The sequence below is a fragment of the Pundamilia nyererei genome, unplaced genomic scaffold, assembly GCF_000239375.1.
Source record: "Pundamilia nyererei isolate P.nyererei 1_Seehausen unplaced genomic scaffold, PunNye1.0 scaffold00277, whole genome shotgun sequence".
Classification (NCBI taxonomy): Eukaryota; Metazoa; Chordata; class Actinopteri; order Cichliformes; family Cichlidae; genus Pundamilia; species Pundamilia nyererei.
In genome coordinates, this window is record NW_005187678.1 from 115,154 (window position 1) to 134,321 (window position 19,168).

At 41.3% G+C, this 19,168-nt stretch overlaps 1 protein-coding gene across 4 annotated transcripts in view; it reads left to right on the forward strand.

Moving 5' to 3' along the window:
• exoc6b (exocyst complex component 6B) overlaps positions 1-19,168 on the forward strand; it is a 125,490-nt gene that overhangs the window by 63,551 nt on the left and 42,771 nt on the right. For 2 of the 4 annotated variants that reach the window (XM_005750540.1, XM_005750541.1), the window contains exons 16-19: positions 1,679-1,790; positions 4,067-4,201; positions 4,442-4,630; positions 9,197-9,226. In XM_005750540.1, the coding sequence (XP_005750597.1) occupies positions 1,679-1,790; positions 4,067-4,201; positions 4,442-4,630; positions 9,197-9,226 (466 nt within the window). The remainder of the gene's footprint in view (positions 1-1,678; positions 1,791-4,066; positions 4,202-4,441; positions 4,631-9,196; positions 9,227-19,168) is intronic. The other 2 variants (XM_005750542.1, XM_005750543.1) reach the window with 1 other exon arrangement.

A 19,168-nucleotide genomic window follows, 5' to 3' on the forward strand; every position in this document is an offset into this window, starting at 1 on the left:
ACACACACACACACACACACACACACACACACACACACACACACACACACACACACACACACACACACACACACACACACACAGAGAGCAGAGTTTACTTGGCTGGCACATCGGTTACCACAGTTGATTCTTTTATTAAATGTAGCGAGTGCTACGTGGCGCAGTTACTTACTGCCACACGTTTGAACGTCCACAGTGTTTTGTGTGTATTCAGCCCGTCGCTGTTTTCACTGCTGACTGCGTTCATTTTTTTCGTTGTTGTCATCGCTGATGCTGCTGCCTGTGTATTTTTAGAAAATACCTCCTGGGCGTGCTGTAAACACGCCTCATCTGAAAGCTTCTGGCTTCCCTTTGACAGCGCAGACCGCCGTGCATTTATTGTGACTGATGGCAGCATAAATACAATGAAACTCAAACCCAGCTCTGCGGTGCGTCTATATTTGTATATGTATGCGCGCGTTTCGGTGAGTTCACCAGCATACATTGACTTTTTGCCACTCTCCACCATTTCTGTCCACTCGGCACTTCTGCCGCTCCAGGAATTTTTTTTTCTGTCTTCCTCCACCACCCCCCGCAACCTTTGCTCTGATTTGTCGGAACGTTTTTAGGATTCCTCTGCTTTTTTGGAAAAGCAGTGAGTTTGAATTCCAGCTTTCACTCTCCCTCAGGCAACTCAGTGTGCATGTGTGTTGAATTCCAGGCACAGACAATTGACAGATTCAGTTGGAATGTATTTGTTGCCCACAGGGCTCTGGATTCAAACACAGAAAATGAAACACACACACACAAACACAGATTGTTCATCATCCCTCAGCGGGAGAAAGCGATTGCTTTCATTCACAGTGATTATCTCTGCCTGTGCGACTCGTTTTGACCTCCCCTGACCTTTTCCTGCAAGAGCGTGCATCATCTTCTAATACTGTGTGCTTTACCTCTGGTCTCTCATGGGTTACGACCTCTCTTCTGTCTGTACACGCAACCTTTTGCCTATCACACCGAGCCCGAAGTCACACGACTTTTTGTGTAGTTGTTTCCAGGAACGTGTTGTTATTAAACAGGAGGCCAGAGAAAGAGACACCCTGCCATAAAAAACTTTACTGGACCCCCAAAATTGTGCAGAAAATTGTCTGGGTTTCTTCACCAAACATCACCCGCATTTCAAACATAACAAAGCTGATAGCGTGTCGGAGATTCTTTAAGTGGGTCTGATTTTTCTGCCATCAAACATTTGTTTTAATAGGAAATTTGAGCTCATTTCAGAGTTAAGTCCGCTGGCTGAGCACAGCTGGTAATTTTACAACTATTAAAGCTTTAAGAATTTTAAGAATTTGGAGGAAAGAAGTTTGATTTCTGTGATATTCTGTGGTCATACATTTAGGATCATGAGTCCTAAATGACCAGTTTTAAAGCTGAAGTCTTATCAGGGCATTTAGGATGGCGTTAGAGTTTTAATGAGCCTGACAGCTCATAACATGGTAATGTACTTGTTAGAGTTGGCTGACATTTAGACTTTTTCCCAAATGGAGAGAGTCGCAGACAGAGAAATTCACTTAAACTGTTTGTACTGGCTTTCGGGCGTAGCAGCTCTCTGCAAGAAATGGAAGAAATCGCTTCTGCACAGTCACAGACTCTCCCGTTCTCTTCGCTTATGTATTTATTATGTATGTGTTTTTCTCAGCTCCACAGAGGTGGACGATATGATCCGCAAGTCGACAAATCTGCTGTTGACCAGAACTCTTAGCCACTGTCTGCAGTACGCCATTAAGAAGAAGAATGTCGGACTGGCAGAGGTAATGTGTGTGTGTGTGTGTATTTTTCCAAAAAAGTGGACAGATAAAACCACAATGGTCACTCCAAAAGGTCAGACATTTTTCTGAACTGAGGAAGATGTGGGGAGTTTCTGTTCTCCTACTTTGGATTTAATATTTTCGTCTGACCAAAAACCATAGACGTAGAATTAAAGTTGACATAAGTTGAGCGTTTTGACGCTTTCCATCTTGTTTTTTGTTTGTTTTGTTTAGTTTTTTACCTGAATTTGACAAAACAGAGAATACATTTATTTATATAGTGTAAAATCACAACAACATTCGCCTCACAGCACTTTTTATTGTAGAGTAAAGACTCTGCAATATTAGAAAGAATCTCCAACAATCAGATGACCTCCTACGAGGGGACACTAGGCAACAGTGGGAAGTCGCCGTCTGCTGCGACTAGCTTAAGGGGTGAGAGGAAAAAGAGGCAAACTGAGATTACTCTAATGGGATTATAACTGACAAAATAAACTCGCTGTATTAAATAAGGACAGAGAGAGAGTGTTAAATGGGTGGATACAGATATATGTCTGTTTTTTCCCCCCCAATAAACCACTGGTGAGGTGGATATCCCTTATATGGTCTTCTCAGGCACTCTGACTGTGAGCACAGAAGCCCCACCCACCTGCTGTTTATACCTTCTGTTTGGAGCCGGCAGCCAATTAGAAGAAACGAAACGACCATTACAGTAGTTTCTGGGTTTTTTTGAAGGGCAGCTGCACAGGTAGAGGTGACCCTCACTAACTTCTGATGCACACCCAGTTATTTTGTTCTATAATGAGGTTCAGAACAGAGCTTCAAGTAATACTCCTAGCAGGCTTTCACATAGTAAGAAACTTTTAACAACTTAAAAAAAAAGTCTTACGTCATCCTCAACAATTTCTGTCTTTTATTTCTAACAACAAAAACAGGGATGACGTTGAGTTGCAGTCAGAAGCATGTGCAATGGGGTCGAAAAACCCTATTCACTGAACATAGTTTCGGTCCCAGCAGTGGGGCCCACCCTGCTGTTTGCAAAGTAAGAGGAACTAAAGCAGCTTGTGTCAGAGGATGAACAGAGGAGCTGCACCAAGACCCACTATAAGATAAACAAGGATTATTCTGAGCTGGGACTCATGCAAAGCTGCTCTAGTCGAGAGAACAAATAACATTGCCAGTAATGACAGTGAAATTATGAAGAGATGGAGACAGAGCTCTACTGAACAAATGCTCATTAGACTCGTGTTACAATAATGGCCTCTGAATGGTAGATTTTTGCAGTGATGTGAGCCAGTAAACAAGTGAAGTCTTATGTTTTTGATTCTATCTTTTATTATGTTGTTTTCTTTGGCAAGTGCAACTTTTGTCACCCCTGACACTTGTAATAACCTTCCCAGAGTGAACGTGTTACTCTAAAGTCGCTTGCACAACTTCAGAGTAGTTCTCTTACTCAGAATGGCGATTCTCAGCATTTCCAGCTCATTTACTTTCCCAAAAACAGACATTTCCTCTTTTCGGCCCACTGTTATTGTTGTCCCATCGCTGCAGAATGTGATGTGAAGTAATGATTTAATATTTTCCACTTTCCGTTGCTGTTTATTTTCATGCTCAGCGGCTACACTAGAGCACAAACATCATTAATTCACGGGGACAGGATGTAATGATAAGACGACGTGTTATGGAAAATTCAGCATGTCTGCATCCTTTATTAAACAAGTTCATCTAAGAATCACAAAGCTCTATTTGTTGTTCAAATTAAGGCTTATGAGGAAGTCACTAGACTGATTGTTGCAGAATGTGAATGCATTTGCACACCCGTTTGCTCCTGTCATTGCACGTATTGCAGTTTGGATTCGATTAACGCATAAAAATTCACGATTAAAGCCAAAAATCAAGTAACCGTTTGTACTTTTTAACCTAAGAAATATCAGTAAACGTGGCAAACGTATCCCACACGGTCCACAGGAGACATTATACTTTTAAATTCGGTGGTATGTTTGATATTTGGCTTTTTGGCGAGCTCTCGGCCCATTTCATCGAAAAATTGCCCACATGCTGGAAAAAAAAAGTCGAACTGTTCAATATGTTCCACTTGCAAAAGATGACACATTGTGAAAAAATGTGAGGAAAAAGAACTATCGGCTACACAACAAAAGGAGAAAGAATCCAAAGATGACACATTGTGAAAAAATGTGAGGAAAAAGAACTATCGGCTACACAACAAAAGGAGAAAGAATCCAAAGATGACCGGCTACATGTCTGTCCTGTTTGTGTAGTTGGTGCAGGTGATCATTAACACCACTCACCTGGAGCAGAGCTGCCACTTCCTGGAGGAGTTCATATCAAACATAACCAATGTTCCTCCTGACACAGTAAATGCTACCAAGCTGTACGGCACCTCCACCTTTAAGGTAAGGCTGCTCTTTCTTCCTCTGTCTCCTCTTTTCTCCCCAGCTGTTTTACTTTTTCTTTATTCCCCCATTCTTCCTTTCTTTTTCCTCCTTTCCACACAGTTTGTTTATCGTGCCATGCATCGTCTGTCTGCAACATGAAGGCACGCACGTGTCTCCAGTTTGTAAATTCTAAGATACTTTTCCTTTTTTTCTTTTCCTTTTTTAAAATTCTCTGTTGGTTACAATCTTCTCTCGCAGGATGCTCGTCATGCTGCAGAGGCGGAGATCTACACCAGCCTGAATGCAAAGATTGACCAGTTCCTGCAGCTGGCTGATTACGACTGGATGGCTGCGGTGCCCGGAGGCGAGAATCTGGCTGCCAGCGACTACCTGATTGACCTGATTGCTTTTCTTAAGAGCACCTTCAGTGTCTTCACCAATCTGCCTGTTAGTAAACACATGAATACACACACACACACACACACACACACACACACACACACACACACTATAGACTTTACAGCATTGGAACACCAGAACAGAGAATCGAGCCATTCAGCACAACTAAGGAAATCTGCAAATCTCACCTGCAAATATAAAGAACTAAATAACTATAACAGTGCTCCATCCATCCATTTTCCATCCAGTTTATCCAGGTCAGGGTTGTGGGGCTGCAGCCCAGCTGCCACAGGGCGAGATCAGTACACCCTGACAGGTTGCCAGTCTGTCGCAGGCTAACACAGGGAGACGTACAGTCATTCACACTCACATTCCACACATAAGATTACATTTTAGATTCACCAGTGAACCTAATCTCACTAACTACATGTCTTTGTACTGTGGGAGGAAACCAGAGTACCACGAGACAACCCACTCAGGCACCCAGGACCTTCTTTCTGTGATGAAACTGTGCAAACAACGATTATCGTGCTGTCCTACAGCAGACAGCGATTAAATTATAACTTAAAATGAATTTAAGTAAAAGAAGAAGAGAATGTAATGTTTTAAAATGAAAGTGAGGAGTAAAATTGATAAGCTTTCTTAAAAAGTTTTTAAAGATGAATCTCAAACTGCTACAGAAACAAATGTACAAAACTTGGGGATTCTGGCAGGTCCGGGTGTTGTTGGCCAGAATGAAGCTGACATCCTAAGTGTATACAGCGTGCTTCGGTTTAGCAGCAGGTATGGTGGATGTTGTAGTGTTCACAATATGTGGGTCATTAAAGTGTTTATCAGAGAGATGAAACAACCGCCTGCTAAGCAGACGGTACAACACAGAGAGGCCTTAAGACAGCATCTTTCACCGTCTTCCAGTGTTGTGCTTGCAGCCGTCCCCAACTCTCTGTGAACAGTAGTCATGGCCACAGATCGATTTGTGACAACAATTTGCATATTAATGATCATGAAACTGAACTCGTTTAGGGCTCTGCTATGAATTTGGCCACCATTACGAGAATCGATCTCACTAGGAAGAGAGGAATATCGTTTCCTGTGCCCAAGACATGAGGTCGTCCTAAGGTCATCATAAAACAGCCTCACAGCGCCCCCCCCCCTGTGAGATTAATGTGAAATATTTCTAAATTACAAAAAGGAGGTTTAGTAGCACTGTGTTTCACACGTGTTGTATTTACACGCTCTGAGTGTGCCGTTGTGTTCATTTGTCCGTCTCGCTTCGTGTTAGCATGACGCATCACAGGGCAGCACAATCTGCTTTACTTTGTTAAAGGATCAGCTTGTTACAGGTTAGGTCGTTAACATGGGCTCCGCTAAGCTTATTAAAGGGTGAGCTGGTTGGGTCAGGACCACTCGATTATATACAGACTCAGGCTGGTGATGCTGCTGCCCAACTTTAATGACATTACACTTCAGGTCAGGATATCACAGCGCAATTTTCCACATTTTACAGTGTTTCTAAAGTGGGAAGAAATAATTATACTGTTCAAAGAAAATGAAAGGAATGCTTGATCATGACAGTGAAACCTACACTAAGTAGGGTTAAAGTTCAGGCATACCAGTCCCACACTAGGAAGCAGAAGCCATTGTGAATCCATTTTAGTCGCTTTGGTGCAAATAAAAGTGACAGCAGTGACTGGAAAGGCGACGACAGGACATCCTTCCAAAAAAGACAATGGTTTGCAGATGGTGGCCACACATCATTGCTCTTTCCATTTTCCCCTCCAACTTTCCTTATTGTTAGCGGCTTTTTCACTACTAGTTGCACGAGTTCGCCTGAAGCCCATTCAGGTTGCACAGATATTCAGCTTCTCTAGTACTTTACGTGCTGTTGTAAGAAGGTGTGCTGTGTCTCCCTGCACAGTCTCAAGAGTGCAGAGGAGATGCCAGGAGACGGGCAGTTACTCGAGGGTAACCGGACAGGGCTGTAGAAGCAGCGGGTCCAGTGTTTGCTCTGTTTCTCACTAGCCAAACCTCAAATCAGTGCTAATGTCGCAGCACTGCACTGTTGTCCAAATACGCTCACTTTTCAGTTTCAAGTAAACAAGATGGTAACGGCCAAAATGTGTGGATGGCATCATGTTCGCTACGTTTATCGTTTATACAAAGCCTTCAGAAGGAACTGAAGAAAATAGAGGGGCATTGTACTGCATGCTGAGCAGAAAAGCGGACAGAGCTTAATATCCCAGCTATGTAGTTCCCACTCTGAATCTACTGTTTTGGGTTAATTTAAAAAGTAAAATGGGATTAACCCGCTCAGCTTTTAATGACAAACAAAAACTGAATTTTAAAGCCTGAAATTGGATTTTGTATCAGCTGTTTTGATCATTTAAGCAGACAAACTGATTTGAGAGCCTACACACACAGAAATGCACTCACACACAGACACACACACATTAGCTTTAAGGTGATTTTGCACGCAGATTTAGTCCCAGAGGGTCACAAGGCCATAAGCACCCACACATGTATGCACCAAGTGTTTTCTAACATTTCTAAGAGGCTTTTTCTGCACCCCCACAAGCCCTGGACATGACCCCATCACACACACGTTAACACCCAGTGTGGGGCCTCCTAAGCAGATCAGATGCTATGAACCTATGATGCTGGGTGGTATGACCTCCTAGATTAAGAGGTGATTGTGTGAAAGAGTAAGGTTTCACAGAAATGAATTGGATACTACTAAAGTGCGTGAACAGGTTTATAGGGGCATAAATTAACAAATACGTTTATACTGCCCCTTTATTGATGTCCTACTGTGTGTCTGCGTCTATGCGAGTAGGGAGCAGCAGCATTTAAAAGAGATATCTAAACCTCCTACTTCTGGGGTGGTACAAAGGTATGCAGCCAAAAGATGCTTTCTGTTGATTTTTCCAGAATGTGTCGTCATTTTTGCACACTACCCAAAAACCTCACCAAGGAAGCGTCTCAGTTGGTCCAGTCCAGCTCAACTGGCTCTTTTCCAGCACATCACTGTAGGCCCATCTAACCACTTTCCCCAATTCATTAACGAGACACCTAGATACTTGGATCTTCAACCCTGAACCAGCACTTCACCCTTTTCTGGCTGACAGCTGTGGCCTCAGACTTGCAGATGCTCATTCCCATCCTGGTGCAAATTGGAAGTCGTTGCTTGATGAAGCCATGCCGACCACATCATCTGCAGGAAGCAGACGTGATCTTTAGGATGTTCTCTGATCTTTAGGATGTTCTCTGATCTTTAGCTGTGCCTGAAATTTTGTCCATAGACGTTATGACCCCGTTTTAGTAACTTATTGGTGGCAATGTGAAGCCCTGTATTTTTACATGGACCAAATAGCACATAACATGAAACCTAATACTGTACAATCAACTATTAAGCCCCATAGGATTCACTGAGGGATGCAGTTGAATGTCTTCTCCAAGTCCACAAAATAACATCTAAAACACTTTTAATGGCTTCTAGTATTAGTACTGAAAGCCAATCTGAATTAAATTGTTAAACTAATTAAATTAGATTATTACGGACTTCCTGTACTTTGACTGTCATACACTTTCAAAGCCACAATTTTCTGGACGACCTTAGATCATCAGCCAAATTAAGACCAGCTTCAACTCATGAACTCAAGTGCAGGGCTTCGCAGTGCTTCCCACTCATGGATTTTACTTTGATGGAATACTGTGAATGATCCTTTTTTTAATATATTGCACTATTTCCAAGCTTTGAAGCAGACGGTTTGATGGACGATAATGGGAAGGAAATAAAGCATCCAAATATAAAGTCCTGGATGTTATGCAGCCAACAGTAAGGACATTGAAAACAGCACAAACATACGAACCCCAATCCGATATTTATGGAGTGAAGGAGCAGCATGTTACAGAAACATTCCTGCAGCGATCAGCTCGCTATATTTTTGCACATGCTTGTGTCAGCTGTTTAAACGGCTCTAAACCTATTAGTATTAAATGTAAAAGCTCTAAAGGTACTTGGCTCATATTTCCTGAACAGCCACAGGAAAGATTACACTTATTCGTCTCATGCCTCAGTTTCAGTTCCTAGAAAGGAAAGCGTTTCCTTTATCCAAAGACTAATACTACGTCTACTTAGAAAAAGGATCATAATCGAATTGGGCTCAAATTTTAAAAGCAGAAGGGGGACGACGTGAAAAGTCCTCTGGAGTGAAAACAGTCACATGAATATTGGAGAGCAAACTTTGGGCCAACCCTTCGGTTTTATGGTTTATGGGCACTTAGATCATTTTTCTGTAGTGTTCTGAGATGTTTTGGCCACTGCTGCCGCCGTTGTGTCCACCAGATCTGCGTGGTGCTTCAGCACGTTGCACAAAGTGCCAGTTAAAGCCAGATTAGCTTCATCTCGAGGGCCTGTGTGTAATATATACACACACTGAGGTAGAAAAAGCTGCCAATGTCCTTGCAGTGATTTGATTGAGGAGGATTGTTTCCAGGCAGCCATTATATACTCCTTCCACTCTTTTTTTTCTTTTTTTCCCCTTCCATTAAGAACACATGACTTCTGATGCTTTGCCCTGTGCTAAATATCCTGGTTTATGTTTCTTGCTTTAGGGAACACCCATAGAACACGCTACCTTACCGGTGAGTATCTGGGCTGCTGTTGTGATGGAGTGATGTTTACAAACCCCTGACTCACCTTGTTAACCCTCAACCCTGACCTTAAATCTCCTTACTAGAACGCATCGACCAGCATGCAAGATGAAAAGAGAGTGATGCACGTTTGCCTGAATCGGTGTTATCTCTGTCCCAACCAGGGAAGGAAATGGGGGCACAATTCTGTTTGTTTCAACTACTGAACCACATATTTTGGCAGGTTAAATTGTCATTTTGTTGTAGGTTCAGTCATAGTATGAAACCTTTGTTATGTATTATAACTGTGTATAAACAGTTGATATTTAACTCTCTATCTGAGAGTTATCCAATCTTGACTAGAGCATATCTGGTACGCTTGGGCGGTATCGATGTGTATTAGTAAAGAAGACCATTTACAAATCTGCACAGCATGACTTTTTTGTTGTCCTGAGGAAATTATGTAATTTCCTTCAACGTTGTCCAAAAAAACCCCAACAGTCCTCTATTAAAGAGGACAGATTCTGTCAGTGGACAAGCAGCTGAGCTCAGTGAGCTGTGAAAGTTGTCAATTGCAAGTTAGTAACCAGTAACTTGGGAGTATTTGGGGGTTTAGTCCAGTTGATAAAAGTGAGGCAGCCAAACAGGCCGAAAGGAAGAAGCTGTGCGGATTGCTTGCTTTTAAAAAGTTGTTTTGTACTCTGTTGAGGACACAGACTTGGAGATCAAACATGGACAATGATGTCAGGGATCAGTTATGGTCAAAGAGTTATAGTATAAATTCCTCATTGACTCAATAAATTAATAATATTATTCCGAGATTCATTATAAATCCGTCCAGCAATGATTTAATGTCACACCTCCTTATGTAACGAGGGCACAGGTCAATGTCCTTCTACATGCACGAGTGTTGGTGTGGTGACTACACAGACCCATCGTAATCATCATCATCAATGAGAGACAGCTGAAGGTTGTTTCTGACTGTTGGGTTGATTTTGTTAAAGTCAGAGTGTAAAGTGAAAGATGCTCGTTAATCGCCTTAACCTATTCTGTTTTAAGCACTGAGCATTTCTTTGGGAAAAACTCGCTGTGTTCCTTCCCCTGGTGTATCTCCCAGTTGAAGCACCCAGCTTTTCCACTGTCCAATGGGTTAGCTGACTAACCTTATGGCTTGCTGTGTGGTACAGACGATCCAAGAAGTGTGTGTCAGCTTTGCTGAGTGAAATTCAAGCATTTTCCTTTTTTTGTTTTTTAGTCCGGAGCACTAATTAATTGAATTTTATTCTATTTGAATAAATAAATTGTGTGATATTTATTGCAAACTGCTTCACAACAAATGCCAGAACATAAAAACAAAAGGCCATTGAAGAATGTCCTTTTCCTTGCCTTGGAAACTCTTGGGTAGCTTATGCTTTGGTTCGTTATCCATTTGCGCTGTGAAGCTCTGTCTAATCAGTTTTGCAGCATTTAGTAGAATCCGAGCAGAAAGAATCGCTTCTTACTAACTCATTCTGCTGCTTCTATCAGCAGTTGCAGCACCAGTAAACACTAGTGACACAGTTCCACTGGCAGCCATACACGCTTACACCATAACACAGCCTTCACCATGTTAGATGCATAGTATAGCTTTGCATCACGAGCTGTTTCTGTCATCTGTATTTTTCTCTTCCCATCAGGTACAAGTTAATCTTGGATTCATTTGTCTAACATGTTTTAAATGTTTTCTAGCAAAGTCTGATCTGACCGTTGTGGTCTTTAGTGTAGCCAGTGATTTGCGTCTTGTTGTACAGCTTCTGTATAAGCGTCTCCTGATTGCAGATCTTGACAGTGATACACAGGTTTATTTTCATAACCACAGAAATAAATCTGTGATCCACGTTAGTTGTATTTTCTGGTCTTTCAGGCCTTTTGCTGTAGCTCAGCTGGCCAGTGCCTTCATTTCTTTTTAACAATGAGCCGTTTGGCTGCTGCACAAGGTCAAATTTATTTATATACCATATTAAAAACAACAGAGTTAACCAAAGTGCTGTACATTAAAATTGTATAGCGCCATCAAACATTGCACTAAAATCCAGAACAATTGAGCACGAAACACAACATTTAAAACACAATGAATAACATAAGATAAAAATAAAATAAATTTATAACACAAAATGCAATAATCTAAGGATGCTGCACTGGAACCAAATGCCAAGGCGAATAAAGATTTAAACGAGTGTATTGTCTGAGCTGTGTGGATACGGAGAGGTAGATTATCCCATAGATTTGGTACTGCTGCTGTAAAAGCTCAATCACCTCTTGGTTTTAGGCGTGCGTTAGAGGAACTGGTAAGATAACTTTACAGGTTTATCAGTGTGAAACAGCTCAGACTGATACAAACATGCAAGTCTGTTGAAAACCTTAAAAGTAAGCAATGAAATCTTAAAATCAATTCTAAAACAGACAGGGAGCTAAAGAAGAAGGGGTGAGAGGCCGAGGTCATGTCTTCATGCCTTTTAATACCAGTTAAAAGACGAGCTGTCCCATTCTGGACTTACTAAAGGCAGTGCATAGATGATTGTTCAAAGTCCAGGGAATTACAGTTTTGAAGTTTTCGCTGATTGGTTTACTCGGGTGTTTTTCGCTTAACGGCGGTCAGCTTTAAAATGATAGTAAAAAGCTATAAATACAAACCCGACATTTAGAATCAACTTCAGATGTCATATCTGCTTCATTTATCACAAAATCACAAGAGAACATATCTCACCTGGCCATGAAACCACCCGTCAATTGTCACATTAAGTTTGAGCCTCTAAAGATGGCCAACTGCAGAAAAAAATGTGTAATTCCCAAAGAGTTGATACAAAATGTTTGTAAAACCCTTTGAATTAAAGCTAAAAGTCAGCACTTCAATCACATATTTTGATTATGTTTCATTTACAATACACTGTGGTGGTGTACAAAGACAACCGTACAAAAGCTGCACAAAGGCCACTGTGTGCCATTAAAAACACCCTGTGTGATGTCAGGAAGGTATGAAAAGATGGATACCGCCCAAGCCTGATGTCTGGTACTCACTTTCTTCAGATTTCTAAAACAGGCTCTAATGAAACAAAGGGAAAAGGCCAATGTGAAGAATGTGTTTACCAGCCGCTTCAAAAGACAAAAGAAATTTCCAACCCTGGTGTCTGTCAGATCAAATGTGGTTTGTAGTCCTTGAAGTAAAGCTGCTTGCATTGGTTCTGTGTATCTGTGTGTCTGTGTGTCAAGGTTACAGTCAAAGAAAAGAAGGAAAAAATCACTCACAAAAATGCACAAAAGTCCAGACTTCATTTTTGTGGTGTTTCTTGAGTGACATGAACAAATACCTGCCTGGTGCAGAAATCTGTGATTGTTCCACAAGCCTTAACCTGGGCCTGCGCCCTGCACGGTCTCAGACACATCAGTATATCCCCCCTTTTATAGTCTTTTTTTCAGGTCGTTAATCAGAATAAGCACCTGTAACCCTTCAGATTTACCCGGAGCGCTCAATCTCGTATCCCCCAGACGCAGATTTAGGTGAAGAAGCACTACAGCCGGGTGTCGCCCTGCAGTGTCATTTTTTTTTTTTTGCTGTGATCCCACCTCTTGACTTTTGGCTGCCCTGCGTGGCTGTTCGTATGATTGACAGGTTTCTGGATGGACGGAGAGCATATTATACACCATGTCGAATCAGTTCCAGGAGTTGTGAATCAGTGCGTTTGTGGCGTTGTGAAGCGCTGACTTACGGTGCTGTTGTGTTTATAACTCAACCTGCTTTTAGCATTATGAGACTGCAGTTGAATTCAGATGGGAGCACTTCAAAAACAAGCTCTGTCCAAAAAAAGGGGGGAGTTGCACATGAGTCTATAATGCTGAACACTTTTACATGTGAGGCTCTGGTTCCTCTAACAGATCCATAAACATGAATGTTTTTATTAAAAGTAACTGATTAAATTTAGCTTGAACACGATCTAAGATTAAATGAAGGGAAAATCATTGTGTTTATTTGGCCTGTATTCAGGTACCTGTTCTGCCTCAGTCACTGCTGGAGTAATACATGTGGCCACACTTACACATTTATTTACCCCCACAAAGCAAGACCATGAATAAGCTGAACACTTTCTTCTCAAGTTTGCTGTGCTGGAAGCTGACAATCAACATGAGCCAGATATAAAAAAAAAAAACTACTTTAAGATTCTTTTAGGGGCTTTAAAGCTTTGCTCTTAATATAATTTTATATTCACAGTTGATCAAATAACTGTCTCTAGTATTGACACCAGATGTATATTTGTCAGTTAAGTACATAGTGATTAGAACATTTTTCATAGGTTTTACAACTTTTCCTATTGATAAAGATCTCCTCCGCAGGCATTCATACTATACTAAAGTGAAGTAGTAGATAGTCTTTCTACTATAGAAATATATGAGCAGCCAGAACTTTGTTCTGTATTTTTACACCTTTATTTGTGTAGAAAAACTGAGACATGCTGTTGAAATCACACTTCTTTCCCTCATATTAACACCTCTGGGGAATTAAATGTGTAGTTAAATGCATTTACAGTGACAGACAGACATTGGGGAGTTTTACTGGTCTGGCTCTGTATGTGGCTCACAATGTAAAATGACGTTAACATTCCTGCTATAGAGTACTTCTTCTAGAGAGAAATTCATGACTGCAAGGTGTCCAAATCATCACGCCTCCACCTCCGTGCTGATAGTTGGTATGAAGTGTTTCTGCTGATGCTGTGTTTGGTTTTCTCCAGATGTGTTGTTGTGCATTATGGCCCAACATCTCCAGTCTGGTCTCTTCTGCCCAAAGGACATTGTTCCAGAAGCCTTGTAGTTTGTTCATATGCAACTTTGCAAGCCTAAGCCGTGCTGCAGGGCCTTTCTGCTGACAGTCCATTCAAACATTTTAATTGTAGTGTCACAAACTTTAACATTTGCCATGCTAACTGAGCCCTTTAGAGTCAGATGTAGTACTTGGGCTAGTTCCTGGGAATATTGCGGCATTGTGTACTGTGAGTACCTTTTATAGAGGTATTCACATCTGCTGATGATCAGTTAATTAAATGCATTGATTAGCAGGACCTGGCTGCTATTTACCTCCTTAATTCCTATGGAAGCATTTAGGGTGGACATTACCTGACTAGATGGAAACTGTTAGCAGTTAGCACTGTGTTAGCACTGTGAACATAAGTATTAGATATCAGGTCAAACTCACAGTTGGATGTGTTATTGTTAATGTGGCACTAGCATGTGTCACATACCCATCATTTCCCCTCACACAGGCCTAGTGAAGCAACACTAGGCCTTTCTCCACTTCCTCTGCTGTTAGTTGTTGGAAGGAAGCAAACAGCAGGTTTATCACAGCGTAGAGCGATTTGTAGGTTTCCCGCACATAAAAACGATTAAATATTAACGTCGGAGATTAATGCGTGTGCGAAAGCACCTGAAGGTGAATTTTCATATCCTGAACAGTGGGACGAGCAGATGTTTGTTTTTTTTTCAACTGTGCTTTCCTCCTCTTCCTTCCTCTTTCTTGATTACTCACCACCACCCGTCGTCTGTCTCTCCGCCTGACCCCGCCAGTCTCGTCCCCATCCTTTCCCCTCACCTCGTTCCCTCCACCTGGCCTGCTCTCTTTCTTTCGGTCTATTTGTTCAGCCGTTAGGCGCTGAGTAGATTTTAATGAGCTCTTTGATGAACGTCTCTCGTTAGTTAGAAGGAGGGATGGAGGTGGGAGGATGGAGGAGAAGCATCACTTGTTTTTCTAGTTTCCTTTTCTTGGCTCTCTTCCTTCCTTACTAACTTCTCTCCCACCTCCTCTTCTCTACATATTTATGTTCTTGAATCCTTTCCTTTTATTCCTCTGTCCTCACCTTACCTTTCCTTTGCTCACCTCCCCTCATATTTTGCATCCTCTTCTTTTCTTTCCTTCTTTCCATCTTTGCCTTATTTCACCTTGCTACCTGCATTTCCTCAATTCTTCACTCTTTTACATTTTTCTTGTTTTCTTTTCCCTTTCTTCCTTCCTCACCAGTACTCAACCAGTTTCATTCTTCCTTTGATCACATCTATTTAAATGTACATCTTCCAGCTGTCCTAATGGTTCCTTTCCTCCTTTCCCCAGCTCACCTGTTCTTCTTTTTCTCTTTCCTCTTATTTTCCTTCTTTTTTCATCGCCCTTTCTTACTTTGCTCTTCCTTTTGTCACTTTTCAGCAGCTTTTCTTTTGTTTTTCTTCTGTTTTTGTTCCCACCCTTTTTCTTTTTAACTTTTTCCTTCCCCCTTTGTTACCTTGTCACCTGTGCTCATCTTCTCTTTCCTGCCTTTATCTTTTCTTTCCTAGTCATTCCTTACCTTTCCTCATTCTTTCTTTCTTTTCCATTCCTTTTCCCACATTTCCCTTCAATTGTCACTGCTTTTATTTTTTTTAATCCCAACCTTCCACCCTTTCCCTCACCTTTTCTTTTCACCCCCTTTCCTTTCCCATCTTATACTTTCCTCTCCTTCCTCTTCTCCACTGTGCCTCAGGCTAATCGTTCCCAGTTGTCTGTACTGAAGTCCAAGGCGATGCCATTTTTGTCAGAAAGACCTGCGTGTGTGTGTGTGTGTGTGTGTGTGTGTGTGTGTGTGTGTGTGTGTGTGTGTGTGTGTGTGTATTCCTTGCTTAGGACATGTAAATAGAATTAGCTCATTTCACGCTCGGTCTCACCCGATGATAATTGACCCCCGAGGTTGTGCGAACACTGTATCTCTGTGTTTGTGTGCACGCAGAGTTCAGAGGTCAGCGTCGTATTGGAGGATATCCGGCCAGTCGTAGGTGTGTGTTTCTCAAACATATGTGCTTGCACGTGTGTGTCTTGTGTATAATTTGATTTTCCCTGTGAGGTGAAGGCTCTCCAGACTCTTTCCTGACTTGGATCTCAGTTCATGCGCTGCTACAATTAGATCTTTTTTTTTTCTTTTCTCTTTCTTGCTGCTGTCGGGTTTGTTATATAAGATAAGATGAATTTTATGGATCTCTGAGGGGAAACAGTTTTATTACAGCGGCAGTGAGTTGAGTTGCTGCCTGGAAAACAGAGGAAATGGTATTAAAGTGTGTCATTAAAATAAAAATAATGTCTTGATTAAATCGTTGCTTAATGACAGCCAATAATTTTAACTAATGTGTCTGTTAATGTTCTGTTTTGTTTTTCCTTAATTTCACATTTCCTGGATGTATTTGGGAATCGGTGGGAGGGTATTTTCAGCCATAGGAAAAGTCTGGGAGCTCAGCCATTACTCAGGAGTTTTACTAGGGGATCAATTGAAAGGATAATGAATGTGCTGTGCTGCTTGTTTCGTACATTCATTAATGCTTGGACATTCGCTGCAGGTTTCCATCCCAGTCTAGACGCCAGATTGCGTGGACAGTGTGCAGAAAAACAACGCTGATTTTAAAGTTATGATTAGAAATGTGTTTATGCTTCTGTTTTGTTTTGTTTTTTTTTATATATACAAATGAGAGCATTCGCACAGTGGTGGTTAGCACTGTCCCCTCACAGCAAGAGGGTCCTGTGTTTGAATTTGAGTCTTTCTGAATCAAGTTTTCACGTTTGCATCAGGGTGCAAAGACATGCTGGTTAGGTTAACTGGTTCTGTGATTACCTTCGCTGCAGGAAACAAAAGCTACTTGATGGGACTTTAACACAAGACGAGCACTAGTTAAAAAGTGAGTGTCTCCTTTTTTTTTTAACATCGGAGAAGAGGAAAAGGGTTTTTTCTCCATGAACCACTCTCCAAAAGCCGAAATGAAAGGAGTAACTTCCTCACATTTAGAACTGCTTAAATTTGCATTTGGAGAAGCTTTATCAATCTTGGAGGGAAATTGAGTTGTCATAGCAGCGTACACACAGCCAAAACAGACAACAAAGCAGCCGTATAAAATGAAATGTAGAAATGGAGGGATAAATAAAGAGTTAAAATTAACACTAATGTTACTAAAAGGATTTTACAGGTATTGTAGGTGCACATGTACGTTGTGGTGTACAAAAAGTGATGGAGTGCAGTTAGTCCAGTTCAGTATGTGTAGAGTCTGATGAGCAGGAAGGAACGACCTCTGGTGTCGTCATACAGCGAGGCTGAAGGGATCTGCTGCTGAAATTGCTGCTCGGGTTGTCTGATGTGTTAAGGATCGATGCCAGTTAACTTCCCTCTACAAAATCATGCTGCAGGAACATCCGTGGACAGCCCTCGATAGTATCTTTGAGGTGTTTGCTGTGTTGTCTTTTTTTTTTTTTTTTTAAAGATGTGCTCAAGGATTTTCTGTGGGTGTAATTTGGGCCGTTTATAGGAACTTATTATTATAATGTGATTATGTAGCCCCGATTAAAATCCTTACTGATTAAATAATTCCTGACATATGAATTAAATTAAATAATTTTCCTGTATTTTTTTTTGTGCAGCATCTTTTGCGTATGCAGTGAAGTCCAGCTAAATTTTACCTTCATGTCACAAACGCTGGGGAAGGGTTTATTTTTCGTGTGTCTGCAAGCAGGGGGGAAAAAATAGCCTATATATTGGAACATGGGATTTTTAAATCACCAAATATCTGTATTGGTAACGAGCGGAGGATCAAATTGAGCCGTTATAAATGCAGATACAGATTTATCAGCATGTGGCTGCTAACGGCCCCCGCTGATATATCGGTCACGGTAGAGGAATAGAAACAGGAACTGGTGCCCTGATGTTTCATCTGGTTTCTGAGAATTCAGTGGGGAAAACTTGCTGTGTGTTTTGGGTCACAGTGTGATTGCCGGCTGTTCAAAGTAGGTTTTGATACCATCGTCTATCTGCTAGCTGTGATTCCTTATGTTTTAGCATAATGTTTTATGTGTTCAGGGAGGTCAGGGGGTAAATGTCCTGAGTTTTGCTTCTTTTTATGTCATGGTATGGCTTCTATGAGAATTTACTCTGAATTAATCAGCATATAAAGAAAGTGGGAGTATAACTGCGTGTTGGTTTGCCTTCCTTTGATTGGCAGGTCAGATGAAAACACTTGCAGTCTGCTTTAAACGGAGCGCAAAGAGCTAAAACGACTAAAACTCAATTAATTTGACATCGAATGCACGCTAACAATCGCAGGACGATATCAACAATTTATTCGCTGTGTATGAATATTTGCAAACGACACAAGGAAACAGAGTCACATGTGTGATTAGAGCTGTATAAACACTAGGTTCACACCAGCACCTTCATGCTTCACACAAATATAAATGTTGTGTGTGTGTGTGTGTGTGTGTATTTGCACATGCTGCATGTATACATGTGTGTTTAGCTTCACTGTGTGATTAATGAAGGTAATTAAATATGCAGAGCTTGAAATGAAAGGTCCCGCGTTTCTTATTAATCACCCCTAAAGTGCGTTGGTGTCAGCCGGACACATCAAAGTCACGTCAGGATTAATATGTGTAATCAGGCCTTTCAGGGAAACTTCCTCTGCTCGGCGTTTCACTCAGAGTTTACAAGGTTAAGATGATCTTTTAATAGACTTGATTTCCCCTTTTTTTTTCTCAGTAGTTCTCTCAAAGCAACATCTCGTCAAAATTATGTTGATGGTACTCAGGAAAGAGGAATTAAGTCATACAAATTGTTTATCTAAAGATTACAAGAAAACTAATCATCTTCTCAAGCTCTAGATTTCCCCTTTTCTTTCTCGGTTCCCACTGAACTTTTGCTCTTTCACATAACCTTGTTTTTTTTTAAAAACCCTTTACCACTTCTTCCCCCTTTTCATCTCTTTGCTTCATGTTGTTGGTATGGAGTCATAGAGGTCAAACACGAGGCCACAGCTTGTCACTGAGACCACACACACACACACACACACACACACACACACACACACACACACACACACACACACACACACACACACACAATCGAACCCAGTCAAAGTTGTTTCTATATTGAT